Source organism: Kryptolebias marmoratus, linkage group LG14, assembly GCF_001649575.2.
Source record: "Kryptolebias marmoratus isolate JLee-2015 linkage group LG14, ASM164957v2, whole genome shotgun sequence".
In the NCBI taxonomy this organism is placed as follows: Eukaryota; Metazoa; Chordata; class Actinopteri; order Cyprinodontiformes; family Rivulidae; genus Kryptolebias; species Kryptolebias marmoratus.
This window is the reverse complement of record NC_051443.1, coordinates 249,563-266,458: the sequence shown is the minus strand read 5'-3', so window position 1 is coordinate 266,458 and position 16,896 is coordinate 249,563. Positions and strand designations below refer to the sequence as shown.

At 39.2% G+C, this 16,896-nt stretch overlaps 1 protein-coding gene across 1 annotated transcript in view; it reads left to right on the top strand.

Annotated features, from left to right (window-relative positions):
* LOC108250365 (zinc finger SWIM domain-containing protein 6) overlaps positions 1-16,896 on the top strand; it is a 52,431-nt gene that overhangs the window by 545 nt on the left and 34,990 nt on the right. Inside the window, exon 2 of the mRNA XM_037979453.1 lies at positions 2-283. Coding sequence (XP_037835381.1) covers positions 2-283 — 282 coding nt within the window. The remainder of the gene's footprint in view (position 1; positions 284-16,896) is intronic.

The window sequence follows — 16,896 nt, the reverse complement described above, 5'->3', positions numbered from 1 at the left end:
CGGAGCCCGGAGTCGCTCCTGGACATCGCGGCGAGGAAAGTCGCGGAGAAGTGGCCGTTTCAGAGGGTGGAGGAGCGTTTCGAGCGGATCCCGGAGCCGGTCCAGAGGCGGATCGTGTACTGGTCGTTCCCGAGGAGCGAGCGGGAGATCTGCATGTACTCGTCGTTCGGCGGCGGGGAGGACGGCGGAAGTAGCGGCGAGAGCAGCACCGAGACGCGGCTGCCGTTCCGCCGGGGGGTCGCTCTGCTGGAGAGCGGCTGCGTGGAGAACGTGCTGCAAGTCGGTGAGTGTTGACCAGACCGGAACCAAACTTCCCGAACCGGGACACAACAGAACGGTTCTTATTAAAGCTGATATGCCTCAAGCTGCAGCGTGAGCAGATAAGGTGACAACAAAGGCACAGGCGACAGTAATTGGGCTTTAAACTGAGTGACGGGGGGTATTTAAATCCGGTCTGCTTCAGGAATAAATACAAAAAAAGGTTTCAAATAACTTTGATGTTTTGCAAAACTAAGCTGTGCCCGAAGAACTTCTGAGGTATATTCAGAACTTTGTCACAATCAGACTTCAGCTTCCTTGGTCGGGAGCCCAGAATGAGCCATGAAACACATGTGGGTCTTCAGATGTCAACATACGTTTAAAAATGATATCTATGGTTTATTTTTACCAAAATTGTTCAAAATAATAGTCATAAGATAGTAATAAGACTATGGTGTCATTATGCCCTTGTTTAATAGGATTATTAGTATTAATTAAACATTTAAACTGGCAGTAGATGGAGTCACAAGTCTTTGCAGCAATCATTTTATGGGTCAGAATCTAAAAAAATCTGCCTGCTGCCTGTTTGAGGCACAAAACCTCGAAGTAAAGCCAAGTGGAACCATTAAGTGACATTAAAGCTTTTTAAATGAGATAACATGTTGTTTCTGATGAACAGCACAGTCAGACCTGTAAAATTACTTCTAGACAATTACATAAAGGCATTGAGTAATAGGGGAAGTGCGCAGGGTGGGACTCAACTGACACATTACATTTGAATGAGTCGTTCTGTCTGTTGATGGGCTGTCGAACGATGATTACAAATGCATGGAGTCTTTGTGTCAGCGTGCTGGAGTTTCGATGAGCAGACACTGAGCGGCTGCAGAGAGATTCACTATCAGGGTTATACATTTAGGAATGTTTACAGTGCTGAAGTCTTCTTCCTAAAAGGGAAAAATAAGAAGAAACCCTGAGGAATATGTCTGCTGACACTGGGCACAACATGAACAGACACTTTGCACATCAACAGCAAGAATCAATGTGGGTTTTTTCCCCTTTAGAAAGACCAGAGCTTCCTTTCAGATTTAACGACCCAGTTCACATATCAATTGCACTGATTTTCTGTTGAGAGTTTGAAACTTTGTTCCTATTTTCATGTTCATGTTGCATGTTGTGTCTTTCAAGCTTCCTGTTGCCTGTAAAAAAGACAGCAAACAAAAGCCCCCTTTCACTCACATGTTAAGTAGAAGAGATTTGGATGGAAGATGTGTTTAGGGCTCAGCTATTCTTTGGAATGGGCCATGATTCACACCCCTGCCAGCTGTATGGCTCTGTGGATATCAGTAATCAGCAGTCATGGCAGAGGAGCAGAGGCGGTGCTGAGGTGAGGAGATAATGGAGACAGTACCCAATTACAGCGTCTATCCGGAGCTTTTGAGTCACATGAGTCCCTCAGACTCAGGACATCCTGCCACTGAAGGCTGTAATCCCATTACTCTGCATTCGTCATCGTTTGATGCCGAGTCAGCATTCACACTGTTGTTGTCCTGTTGGTAGCCTTTTGCAATCAGACTACCTTTGTATACTATGTGTTATATTAACCAGCAGGCAATGACTTTTATAACTTTTATTATTATTTTAAAACACTCATTTCCTGCTATTGTAGCTAACATGCTGCTATGTTTAGCCTTTAGTTACTGTCTGCCACTTCGAGCTGCAGTTTTGCTTGCACGCACGACTGTTTAGCTGATTTTAAGCTCTAGCAGCTGCCTAGCTACTTTTTGCTATTTTTGTTGTTTGTTTTGCCAACTTTAGCTAATTTTTGGTTCGATTCTGTTTATTTATATAGTGCCAGTTCACAACACAAGTTGTCTCAGAGCACTGTACAGCAGAATAATAACAAGTTCATTCAAGTCAAATTCTGATCCAATTACAGTCAATTCAATCCAACTAGAATACAATAAATTCACACAATACATTGTTAAATAGCAGTTAGTTAAAGGTTATCTACCTAAGGAAGTCAACAGACTCTTCCTTTCTGTGCAATTCTTAATCCTGAGAAGTATGTTGACGACTGGAAAGGAATGATTTTAGTTTAGTTTAGCTCTTTTTAACTTTAGCATTTGTTTTGCTGCTTTTAGCTTGTGTTTGGATCATTTTAGCCTCTGTTAAGCTCATTCCATTTTGCTTGTTTAAATTTTAACAACTTAATTTGAGTTTTTTATAGCCAATTTTAGCAAAGTCATTCAGCATGCAACATTCACACTGCATTTGAACAAAAATACGATTTCTCCAGTTTTAATTGTATATGTAGTCTGAATGCTTAGATTTCTCTGTCACCCTTATCCCCCTCCAAACCCACAGAGGCAAGAGCTTAATTTGCATGTTTGTGCATACACAACATGACCAGATATAAAGACTTATTTCTGTAGGAAAGAGACTAAATCTGGGTTCGATCCATATATGTGAGGAGTAACAGTAGTCCACACACACAGGGAGGGTTTCTTGGCTGATTGCCCTCCAGGCTGGAATTTGCTAGAAAAATAAAGCCAAGAAGTGATAAATAAAAGATGTAATCTCCCCACGTGTGGGCTCCACTGGAGGAGGGATGTTTTTTCACAGCAGACCTTGAGGAAATGAAGTGGCACACACGAGCTGTAGGCCTATGCTCTCCACAACAAACCTTCCCTTCTAATCGAAGGAGAGATATGGTTAGTCATGTTTTTCTTGCAGGAGCCAAAAGTGAAGCTTCTCTAATGTGGACCTGAGGCCTCATTTGTTCTCTTGTTGTAGCTACTATATGGTTTGTAGACATGTTATTGAGCTGTCAGTGGAAAAGGAGGTCCTGCGCCTGCTGATCTGAATAAATACAGTTCAAATCAGAAGTTTACATACACAGTATAAAAAGACAGATGATCTTCTTTCTCAGTCTGACATTAAATCGGATTAATTCTTTCCAGTTAGGATTAACAAAATTATTTATTTTGGCTAAATGTCTGAATAATGAGCAACAGAATTTCATAGAGAATTTTTTTATTCTTACTTTCTTCAAAGTCATAAGTTTCCATTCATTTTCTTAGTATTTGGTATCATTGTATATAAACTGTATAACTTGGGTCAAACGTTTGGGGTGTCCTTCCACAGGCTTCTCACAATAGTTTGCTGGAATTTTGTCCCGTTCCTCCTGACAGAACTGGTGGGACTGAGTCACGTTTGGAGGCTGACTTTTAATGTCTCCCAACAAATTTCCTGGATTGAGCTCAGGCCTTTGTGATGGCCACTCCAAAACATTGACTTTCTTGTCCTTGAGCCACTTTGTAACTAACTTGACATTATGCTTAGGGTCCTTATCCATTTGAAGACCCATTTGAGTTTAACGTTTAACTTCCTGGTTGATGTCTTAAGATGTTGCTTCAGTATTTCCACACAATGTTCTTTCCTCTATTGTATGAAGTTCACCAGTACATGCTGCAGAAAAACACCCCTGCAACATAATGCTGCCACCCCCATGTTTCACAATGGGGATGATGTTCTCTGGATTAGAAGGTTCCCCCTTTTCCCTCCAAACAAAGGCCATTATGGTCAAACAGTTTAATTTTAATTTCATCAGACCACAGGACATGTCTCCTAACATTAAGGTCTTTGTTTTGTTTGAATTTTCAAACTGTAATTTGGCTTTTTATGTTGCTTTCGGAATAATGGCTTCTTCCTCTCTGAGTGGTCGTTCAGCCCATGTTGGTATCACTGTGGATAATGACACTCTCTCACCAGCTTTAGCCAGCTCACGAGGGCTTTTGCATTTGGTTTGGGGTTGATATGCACACTTCCCCCCAAACATGTTCATCTCAGAAACACAGAACCTATTTCCTTCCTGAGGGGTACGATGGCAGGACATCCCTATGCTGTTTATATTTGTGCATTATTGTTTGAATAGATTAACTTCTCCTTCAGTAATCTGGAAATTGTACCCAAAGATGAGCCAGAGTTGTGAAGGTTGACAGTTCTTTTCCTGATATCTTGGCTGATTTCTTTTGATTTTCCTAAAATGTCACTCAAAGAAGCAGTGTGTTTGAGATGGGCCTTAAACTGCATCCACTGGTGTGCCTCCAATTAACTCAAATGTTGTCACTAGCCTATAAAAAGCTTCCAAAGCCATGACATAATCACCTGGTCTTTTCCCAATTGTTTAAGGCATAGTTTTCTTCGTATATGTAAAGTTATTACAGCTCCACATACACAACTGGCAGAGTTACCATAGCACTCTGTGTTTATCTGTGGCTGTAAACATTCATAGAAACAGGGCTGTGTTGAGGAAGATATTTCAAGAAAGATAAATGAAAAGATTGTTTAGGGGGAAAAACTTTCCTGTGGACAAGGCACAAGTATGTAGTTTCTTTACAGCTGCATGTTGAAATTAAGACAAGCTGCCAGTAAAAAGCCTGACATATATCCCTGTAGACCCTGAATCTTATTTCATCAACCCAACATTGCGCAGCTCAGACATGAGTGTATGGAGTGTAGGCTCGATCTGAATTAAAGGTTTGAGCAGAAGTATAGGCTGCTGTGATTAAACAGGAGCTGAACATGCTTATTTCAAGGAGAAAAACATGCAAACAGCTAGATGTTGACCTGAACAGGCTAAGAAGCATGGGTAAGAGGCACACCACAAACACCAACAGAGTTTAGTACAAGATGAGTGGAGAACCGGGAGCCCAGGACAGTATACACACCAAGTCTGGCAACACTACAGATTTTACAAGAAGGATGGACAGCTAGATAAATCAAATGCACTTTGAAAATTATGCCATGCTGCTGTAAAGTATACAAGAAGTACAACTAACTTTATTACACACTTGAAACAACGACACGCCTTCAATGTGGAGGCATCCGCCAGTGCCCTGGTTTTAACTGTCTCAAGTTTGGATTTGTGTTGGTTACGTGGCTCCAAGAGTGGTGGTCAAAGAATCCCAACTACTTTTCATTCCCTCTTGTCCAGCAGCTCCACTTGCTCAAAGAAAATTACAGATGGCATAGCCTTCTTTATTTGTAAAGATATACAGCCATACAGTGTTACTGAAAATGAGAACTTCCAATACCTCCTCCGTGTCTCGGAGCCAAGGTATAAAATAAGAAATAGAAAGCTATTCACAAAGAACAAGCTCTCTGCTCTATTGTAGAGTCACTGACTGAAGCTCAAAGAGTGGTGCTAACAGCGGACGGTGTGACATCGTGTGCCACTGATTCATATATCACAGTCACTGTGCAGTACGGCAATGACAAGTGAGTTTTGCAGAACCATGTTCTACAAACCAGAGGGTTCAATGAGGAACACGCAGGTACTAATCTAGTAGTTCTGAAGTCCTGAAGGTGGAAGGAGTGTCAGACCTTTTAATTAAAGTGAGGAAGCTGGTCACTTTTTTCCACAAAAAAGAGTCAGAGGAAGACATGACCCTGATTCTGGAGATGAACAAATGAATTTCTTCTTTAAAAGTAGTAACCACGCTCCTCAGGAAGGGGAAAAATGAGGATGGAAATTAATGATCTCCCCAATTCAGCTCAAACTTCAAAAACCTTTCTAACCAGATGGACACAATCTTCTGGTAACTTCCCAGATGAAGGAACAATTTGGAGGTGGCGACAGTTGAGCCACATTTTAAGACCTGACTTTTTAGAGTGGAATGTTGTCCATTTCTTGTCATATGTAGGATCTTAGCTGTTCAACAGTCGTGGCTCTTCTTTACTGGATTGTTTTTGCTGGATAGAATCATATGTTGTTCTAAAACCTGTATATACTTTTCTGCATTGATGAACTACCCATGCCATAGGTACTGCTGCACCCACATACCATCAGAGAGGCATTTATTTTTTAAAGTTACTGTTTTTTAATATAAATATTTTATATTTTTTTATGTTCCATTATGAAAACATATGGGTGTATGAGATTTACTAATCATTGCATTCTGTTTTTCTTAGCTTTTACCCAAATGCCCCAATTTTGACAGAACTGAGGTTGTAATTTTATGCATGTAAATTGGAGTTTAACTTCATACATTTAGAAATTTGACACTAACACTTTATATATCGTATTAAATGCTAAATTTAACAGATTGTGAAAGAAAGTGCTAATTCAAGCAGTTTTAAAAACCTGTCGATGTTCAGATGAAGCTTCAAGGATTTTGTGCACTGATTATTGCCCTCTTCTGCAAGATTATGAAGAATCAATGAATTGTTTCACACCTACTGAATCATGCAAAGCTTTTAGAGGATGACCTCACTCAGTCTTTTAGCTTGTTGGTCAGCGTTAATAGTGCATGCATACAGTAGCATCTCAGCACACTTCTGCTCTGCCAGATCAAGTTTTATTGGAGCAACATCAGGCCCATGCTTTGAGGACGGGCGTAGAAAAAATGGTTTTATACTTCAGTGAGCATACCTGCATAAAATTAGACAGAGACATGGTGGGGTGTTAGTCCGCTGCTCTGCCTTGCTGTTTGTATTGGTCTTGGACTGTTGCCTGAGTGTTTTCCAGTTCATTTCTGTTTCCACAGAAATGCAGGCCCAGCTCACGCAGTCTTTAACTTTTTGCTCTGAATATTTTGTTTTAAAAACTTAGGAATCAAGAACTAAGTATTTGAAACTGATTGAAACTTAATTAAAAAACTACAGCTGAGTTTTATTTTAAACTTGCCTACTTTTATTTACAAATTAGGACACATTTGTAGCTGAAGTGCAGCTTTGCCTTGCAGGATGAAACATTTTTCTAAAAGTTTTGGATGACAGCGAAGCCCTATAGCATTGGAGAATCAGGTATGTAACCAATCAACTGTCAGGATTCGTAAATATTCTAAAATGAGCAGCTCGGCGTCAGACAGACACGGGAGACCAAGATAATAGGAAGTGAGTTTTATTTTACAGTGAATCGGGAACGGGGATAATAACAGGAACCAGGACCTGGAAGCAGAGGACGTGGTAAGTATTTCCTTGGTGAGGAGGCAGGTAAGTGTTATATCCACAGGTGGAAGGCCTTACTGTGCGAAGGGTGATCCACGGCACGGAGGTGAGTACAAAGGTAGGTATTTCCCAGTAGCAGGTTAGCAGATTCTCCAGGAGGCAGTAGGTAAGTATCCCTCTTTAGGCAGGCAGACAGGCACAGGCAAACAGATAGGTAACTTATCTCCGAGGCAGGTGTCCACAGCAGACCAGACCTGATCCACACAGGTCAGGTTGTCCTAGGTAAGTAAAAGCACAAAAAATACAAAAAGCTCAGAAAGGGTTCACTAGAAAAACTCGTAAATCACAAGAGGCTTAGCACTTTACCACAGAGGCAAAATAATGCTCCAGCGCTGGTCTGGTTCCCACCACGGCCTTAAGTACCAGCTGCCTTCTGATGAGCCTGATCTGCCACAGGTGTAGAGGGAGTGAAGAAGAGCTGCCAATCAGCCGTCGAGACGGCCCACCAGGAAGTACCAAAAATACCAAACCTTCAGAATCACCACATCAACAAATATTTGAACTTGGTAAAGTTGCTATTTAGTTCTTATTTACTGATGGTAAAACAAGTCATGTAGCTTCCATCACAATGGCTTTTAAATGGTCACGCTTTCTTTCCATTTCCATCTGCTTTTTTCTGTTCTTGGTTCTTCTGCTGAATCTCTTCATCATTAACCTTCATCTAATGGAGGATGAGGAGCGAGAGTAGAGTAGAGTCCATAAATCCTCTTTTCTTCTAACATACCCACTTATCCACATAATTTTTGCTGCTGAAGCTTTTGTAACAACACAGCTGAGTCAGCAATTACACTTTTGTTTCTTGGGGTTTCTTTAGTATATTTTTTGGACTTGAACTATTTGAGCATACAGGTGGCGGCCCACACACGAGCCCTGTTGACTTGATTCTGATGCTGCACGTGTACAGCCAATCAAATTCCTGTCACGGCAATGTGCGGCATTAGCAGGTGGGTTCTAAAATGGCTTCGGGAAGAAGAATCAATTGGCGCACGTGCATTTGTTCGAAAAGCACAACAGACTTTGTTTTGTATTTTTTTTCCATTTAAAACATGGTGAAACTTGATGAAAAAAGAGAGCTTGGCTGAAGCAGTGGATTTGGTGATTTTTCTGAAAAGGAAATGACTGATAAAAGCTTGTGATTAGCTTCTGTGGACTCATTGAAAAAAAACTTGTCCTTGACATGTGAGTGAAAACGTTTAGATACAGCTGCTGTTTAAACATTGTTTAGATGTAAATACTTTTGAAAAGGTAAGAAAAGAAGTCGCTGTCTGTCATCTTCTAGCTGTGTGTGGAAAAGATGCTTTTTTGTGCGTTCTCTGACTATTGGACACAGTTGTTCTGTTTTTTCACATCAGACAGACTCTGTGTATAGACCCAGCTTAGACATAAATACTAAAGCATGAAAAGTAAGTAAATAAGTCTCTATCTTTTGTTGTCTTGATTTACCTGTGTGGGGGTGGGGTGCTTTCTCACTCTGTTGACCTGTGTGTGTGTGTGTGTGTGTGTGNGGGGGGGGGGGACTTCATTCTGTGTGTAGAGTTGATATGTGAGGCACAAACTGAATACAGACAGTACGTCTGTAAATAGGTACTGTGTATTGGTACATGGAACTTGTTTAGAATATTCAGCTCATTCAGGACATTTTGTAGCTTTTATCTTTTTGAATTAATTAACTTTTTTCATAGAAGTGCAATGAGCTCTCTTTGAATCCTTGAAAAACTCTTTGAAATCTACATTAGCACACCTGCATCATTTTTAGGTTTACTTACTGTTTTGTAAGTTGTTAACTACTATTCTGGTTTTAGCAGTTAGCTACTGTTCTGATCATTTTAGCTTTCCTCTCCCGCTAATTTTAGCATTTATCTGCTATTTTGCTGGTCTTAACTTTTAGCTACTGTTTTGCTAATTTCACCTTTTAGCTACTGTTCAGCTGGATTTAACATTTAGTTAATATTCTGTTGGCTTTACCTTTTAGCTTTTGTTTTGTCAATTTTCACTTTTAGTTTGTCTTTGTTAGTTTTACCTTTTGTTTGGATTGTTAAAATTTAAAAATTCAGTTTCAAAAAGTTTTTGTCATTCAACACTGGACATTCATTCTTCCAGTGGCAGGCGGTGCATTTCACACTTAGGCCTTCAGTGATGTCCAACTTAGTCATTAAATACCTTTCATTATGCCAGCATTTACAACACCAGGATTGGAGAGCAGTTAGAAACACACTTAAGCACTACTTGGCATTGCATCACCTCAGTTGTGTACAAAATGGGCTATTATCTGGCGCATTTTAAAAATCAACAAACCCGAATCAGCAATTAAAACATATCTGGTATGCTACTGTCAAAACTAAATAAAATAGAATAAAAAAACCAAAACGGCTGTGTCCCCAAAACACTTATTTCAACACAAAATCCATTCTGGGACAGGTTAGCTAGCTCGGGACAGGTTAGCTTGCTCGGGGTCGGCCGTCCTCCTCTAACGAGATCTAGCTTCTCTTGAAAAGTTCGTCTTGAAAACAGCCTTGCCAGTAAATCAGCAACCAAATCAACGTGTTGCTCTCCTTCGGCCATTGTGGGTTAAAAATGTTTAACCGTTAACAGTCCCGGGTGTGACTCTGTTGATCTGCATAGCACTGCCGCGGCTCAAACTAGTAAGTATCCATATCCAATCACAGGATGCGTAAATGTCACATTCAACGTGAGGAGAGGACCTTACTGACACAACTCGTGATCTGATTGGCTATCACAACTGTCTATCAACTGTATCTGCCCGTTCACTTACAGCACAGACGCCTGCACTGTTGATTCTGAAGGCCCAGGCAGATTTCATCCAGCCTGGCAACATAAGAGCTGAATTCTGATTGGATAAAAACTCTAACCTAAAAACAACAGCACTGGAAGGAGCATAATATCACATGAAGAGAATATGAATACTTTTAGATATCTAAGTAAATTAAAAACTAAATTAACCTTTATCATAATTATGATGATTCTTGGTGATGTTAGGCCAGCAGAGAAGGCCTTGCCAGTGAATTCTTCATTTTCACAGAATTGCAAAAGTTTTCTAGTTATTGTTGTGATTTACCATCAAAGAAGCATTGTGTGACAGAATATTTAAGGAGTATTTTGGGATAGGGTAAAAAAAATGTCACATCACTGTCTTTGAGATAAAGACATAATCCTCACATTTCTTTTTTTTTTTTTTTTGGACAGGGTTCTTTTCCAGTCAAAGTCAGATTCAGAGCAACATAAAACAAATAAAATTCACACAAGAAAACTGGATTTGGGCAGAACTTTGCAAAAATTAAAATAAAAAAGTCAAAAAGTCATGAGACTAGTTTCCTTTCTGATCAGTTAGAGTGCTCACTAGTGCATCAGAGCATTTCATATATGGGATTTTTAAAAATGTGACTGGAATAATTTGGGGGTCTGAACTATCTAATAAAATGAAGTAGAAAGTAAAATTGGTCTTTTTGTACATTGAGAACATATTCTGAAAACTGCTAGGTTATAAAAGCTATTGTTTGTAACAAATCATACATAAATCAACAAATTTTCATAACTTGAAGCTGAATGTTTATCATAAATCTTGGTTTGAGGTTTTTTTCATCACTTTTTTTGATGCTCTTTCCTTCAGTCAGCTCAGTGTTTTCTACTATCTCAGAGTGAGCTGTGATGTTGTTTCTTGGTAATGTCTGGGGTGTTTTTACTTACCTTTACCCTGCAAGTCAAAGCCTGTCACTTTCCAGGCCTCCTGGGAACCGGGAACTGCTGCCTTTACATTTAAAAGTTGAAAAGGTGTCCTACTAAATAAAGTTTGCATGGAGCCACAAAATTACAAAATTAATTTGGCTCTTATATACTGTGTGAGCACACGCAAAACACACACATACAGATGGAATTGATACCTTCTTGTTTAGATTGATCCTGACCTGACTGAGTCCTCTTATTTGGCCTTTTATGACCCATATCTGATTTGTTTTATGACAGCCTGAACTTGACAAATCTTTTTTTTTAACCAACCCAGGTCACTTTCAGATATAATACTGAATCAGATACACATAGATACCTCATGTTTTTCAAAGTAACCTTAGTCCAACTTTTACGTCAGTGAAGTAAGGGTTTGTGGGTCGATCCAAAAACTAATATTATCAATACCAACATCCTGCAGTTTAATAGTCATAACTCTGCATGTCTTTAGCTACAAAACAGAAGTCTAGTTGATTCTTTTTTAAAAACATTGTTTGTGAACCACAACTTTTAGATTTGTGATTACAGTAAAAATGAATCACAGGCGTTGTAGTACCATGGGCCTTCTAACTTCTATAGATCCAGTTTTGATGATCCTTGTATATCCCCAATTCTTAAGAAGTTGGGATGTTGTGTAAAATGGAAATAAAACCAGAATGCGACGAATGCGAGAGAGGCAGGTGAAGTGTTGCCTACTGTCCAAGCCTGTGGGGGCAGTGCTATGATCTGGGGTTGCTGCAGTTGGTCAGGTCCAGGTTCAGCAACAGGATGAGCTCAAAGAATGAGGTCAAAGGTCAGCTGACTACCTGAATATACTGAATGACCAGGTTATTCCATCAATGGATTCTTTCTTCCCTGATGACATGGGCAGATTCCAAGATGACAATACCAGGATTCATCGGGCTTTAATTGTGAAAGAATGGTTCAGGGAGTGAGAGACATCATTTTCACACATGGATTGGCCACCACAGAGTCCAGACATTAACCCCACTGAGAATCTTTGGGATGTGCTGGAGAAGGTCAGACTCTACCATCATCAATGCAGAATCTTGGTGAAAAATTAATGCAACACTGGATGGAAATAAATCTGGTGACATTGCAGTTGCTTATTGAAACAATGCCACAGCGAATGTGTGCTGTAATCAAAGCTAAAGGTGGTCCAATGAAATATCAGTGTGTAACCTTTTTTTTGGGTGGTGACTTTTTTTTGGCCAGGCGGTGTATAATAGCAGCAGCAGCAGCCCAGAGTTGCATACAGAGACCTCTGGCTCAGTCTGCAGATTGTTTTGACAGTTTTCCTTTATCTGTAAGAAAATGTACATCTTGTTTATATATTGTATTTGACAGAGAGTACAAATATGAGCATGCTTCCTTACAACTTGTGAACTTGTTCTACCAGCCAGTTCTCCTTTTATCTGTTGTCTATCTGCCTGTGGTTGTTGGACCCACAGAGAGAACTGATCCTGGTGTTTGGTTAGTCAAATCCACAAAGTGCTCAGACTGTTTGTCTCATAAACCTGCTGAATGTAGTCATGGGATCTGGAACCTCTGGGGATCTCCTGTTTGGTTTCGGTTTATCATTCTGTTGCTTTCCATGCTCCACCATGTCCCTTTTGTCCATATCTGTAATATGTTAAAAAAATAAATAAATAAATAATCTGGTTCTCCTGGTCCAACCGTAGCTGCGGGCCTTTACTCGTCCTTCAGCCTGGCTCTAGAGTACATCTGACTCAGACATGTAAGTGCCTCAAAGCTTTAACTGCACAGCATGTTGAAGTGACGACAAGTAAAACAAGGTTTTAAAGCGCTCCCTGAAACTATTTGATTGTGTTTCTGTTGACTCAGGACCTACGGGCAAACTGTTGTTGGCACATTTGAAAAGATTCCATGTCTGATTTCATGAACCTGTTGAACGGGCTGCTTATTTTTCCAGTGAAAGTTCTCACTAACAATGGTTCCGTGTCAATGTATGAGGTTATTTTGGTTAAGAACGTCTATAACTTTGTGTATTAGCATATTGGTAGGAATATCTGGTGTTAGATATGCTGAGAAGGGACAGTTATAGTCGTTTTGGTCAAACCTGGTAAATATTGTTGTGGGTGATCTCACCAAATATTGTGAAATCTCGTGAGATGTGTTAGCATTTAAAGATTATCATGAGGATGATTCTCAAATACTACAACAACAAGTTTTAGCTTAATATGTATGTATATATGTGTGTATGAATATATGTGAATTCGTAAACTTTATTTTTACAGCACCTTTTATAGATAAAATCACGAAGTGCTTTACAAAAATACAGATACATGCTTAATATATGCATATGTTTATATATATGTATGTGTATGTGTATGTATGTACAGTAATTACTGTTATGTGTGTTGTATGTCAGTGTATGTGAGTATAAGTGGATGCTTAAATATTCATTTGTTCATTCCAGTATCTGTAAAACTGAGTTATAGCCATTTTTGGTGGCCATCTTGAATTGGGCTAACTCCAAAGGATAATGAGCTGTAGATATACATCGAGTGATTTCTTTTAGAGAGCTTTAATAAAATCCATTCAATGATTCCTGAGATATGAGCTATTTTGCTAACAGACAGGGTTGACCCCAACCGGGCAAAAATAGTGTGCAGTGTTGGGGATGATGCTCAGGTACTGCCACACCAAATCACAGCTTCATATTAGCTTTTTTCCCATAAATTTATAACTTAACTGTCTTAGTAAGCATTCAAGAACATTTTCTAGTTAATTTAAAGCTGTAGTCCTGGATTATTAGATTATTAGATTTTTTTCTTTCAGGTTTATAACTGTAGAGAATATCCTAATTTTATTCTCAAAATATTTTAAATTGTTTATGAAAAGTTTGACTTTTTTGTTGCAAATTTAGGACTTTCCAACATAAGAGAATATCCATGTTTTTTCACATAAATAAATTGCATTAATGTCAGAATATCTGTGATTTTTCTCCAAACTTTTCCCTGCCTACCAGCTCCTTTTGTATTTTTTTCTTACAGTGACTCTAATAGGCCATTATAGTTCATCATGTAATTGCAGTTTCTTTGTACCAGAGATCCATATTGAGGGTGTAAAATCAGCCGTTGGTAATGTAACACTAACAATGCTCTCTGAATTAGGCAGATTTAGGGATGGCTTCAGTCTGGTGCAAACCACTTCAGGGAGGGCATGAGCTCTCACAGGCCCAGTAAGATCATCCAGTTTGTCTGTGTGCAAAAGAGGGGGTATACCTGGCATGCCCTGCAGCTTGACTCATTGTTTTTATATGTTAGAGACGAATAATCTCAGTAGATGTGGTGGAAATAGGATGCAACTGAAAACCACATCAGCGGTGCTTTAATGCAGTGTGAACTGGGAGTGGCATCAGAAACGATGATTAGATACGTGTGCAGTGGCATGATGAGTTTAAAATATGAGGATGTTTCTGCAAACTGTACTTTAGAGTTTGACTGATGATACAATTGGATTTATTGTGAGTTACTTTTCAATATTCAGTTTGTTATTCACAGCACCAGTTTCTAATGAATTATTTAACATTTTTGATTTCCATTTTCTTGCATTTTTCAAATGTATATATCAGTTGTTACTATTGCTGTTAAATCGAATGTAAAAATGAAGAGTTACAACTATTACTGTCAGATGTAATCCTTTTCTTTTGCATCTGGGGCCTTGTCTACACAGAAACACAGTTTTTCCAAAACAGCCCTTTTTGGTATCTAAGAAGGCACCGTTTCTAGATGTGTCTTTTCCACACAGAAAACCCAACTAAACACTTTAGAACCTGTGCCAGGTCTGTATGTGTTGCTGTGCTCCCAAAAATTACACCAGAATAAGAAAAGAAGACGTGGAGCAAACACTGCAAATTGTAAACACAAGAAGAAAAAGGACGAGGATGGCAAACACAAGACTAAAAACAAATCCTTTTTATCCTTTTTTTTACAACACCACAAAAGTGCAGAACAGGGAGTGTTGACTGGGAGTCAAGTTGGTCCAAATATGGGAAGATTATGGACACTTTTCAGGCCCAGTATCCATTCAAAAACACCTGGGGGGAAGGGTTTTCCACATGATATTCAAAGCATATATGGAAAAGTTAAAAATCAAAGTCGATCTTTTAAAATGATTCCCATTTCCCACGTTTTAAATGCATATTTGATGTATATTGTGTTTTTTCTGCAACATTTCCTTTTTATTGTTGTTGACAGAATTTTTAATATAGTGATAAGACCCCCCTTGGCCTTAGAATATTTGGTGTAAATATATGTGTTTTTGCTCTGCTTTATTTAAGGCATTGTTATCATTCATCAACTTTTTCTGAAGGTTGATGAAGTTTTATCTGTAGTTGAGAAACTAGTGTATGTAGCACAAACACAAGCATGTAACCTGCCATTATTGTTGCTGTTACGTCTGTCACACTTGGGGCTGTATGTTAGGCAGGTGGGTCCATGACAACATAATTTTCAAAAGGTTGTGTTTAGGCTGTGTACACAAAAAATCAAGGGTGGTTTAAGGTTTTCTCACTCTGGAACACATTTTCCAAAAGTACTGGTTTGTGGTTCCTAAAATGCTGTTTCCATGTGGCTGTATGACTAAAACAATCATTTTTTTTGTATTCACAAAATGCCATGTGAATGGGGCCTCAATGTTGAAGGATAAATATGTGAAGGTTTGAGCAGCTGCTGAGGTTAAACAGAGGCTTTCTGTCTCAGTTAGGATGGAGGTCATATGTGGAGAACTGTGTCAGCTGAACAGGAATACAAGTCCAGCTGCTAAATGGTGTGTAGAAACGTCACGACTGATTGATACTGTAGGACAAATTACACAAATCACTGATTGGTGAGAAGTCTGGTCCCATAGGCTCAGAAATGTTAGGCAAGCGGTTTGTCTGTTTGGCCCAAACAGAAATGAGGCTGAGGGTGTGATATTCTGCCATGATAAGATGAGACCTGCATCCTGTTTTGCCACCAAGGAACCCCCCTCCTTACATACACACACACACATACACCCTGCTGCGACTGTGACACTGAAGGGAAGCACTCTTTCCTCTCTTAGAGACATACTGTTTCAACACTGTGCTGGCAGTTAGACAAAAACAAGTCCAGCGCATTTTAGTTTAGGTGTTCATCGTCACCTTGATTTACCTTCTGATTTTCATTTGTGAAGGAACAAGCAGGACAGGAAACGATACACCACACCTTATGACGCTTAAGCTCCTTTGCATTGTTCTCACATGAGTCTTTACATTTGGAAAAAAATCAGCAAGAGAATACATGTATAATTTAAGACCAAACTTCTCTTGAAGAAATGCAAATCACCTGCTGCCTTTCTGCCAGTTTTAAACTAAAATCATGGATAAAATTATCTTACAAAGAGGAAGGACGGAAATGCAGCTGTATTGGTTAAACCATACAAATGACATTTTGTGAGATCTCATGTAATTTGTTAGTGCTGATCTGTTCGTGAATTACACAAAATTACAAAAATTGTTGGCAACAAAAACAAAATGGTTTAAAAAAGTGCTAAATAGTAACCTATGAAAGAGTAATATTCACAGTATTAAAATTACCTTGTCAAAGGCATAAGGGTCAAAAAACAATACTTAAAGGTGAACTGAAATTTAATGCCAAAATATTGACATTTCACGAATGTCATTTAGTGCAACACATCCACACAACATTCCGGAGACCCATTTCTCTGACCTATAACTTAAATAACTTGTTTTTAGCATTTAGTCAATAATTTCTGTGGGTTGATTTGTGGGGCTGGGTTGCCATTCTGGGTTCATGATGTGTAGTGAAGTGAAGTGACATGAAACTTATTTATAAAGCACTCTTCAGCAGCAAGGCAATCCAAAGTGCTTTACAACAG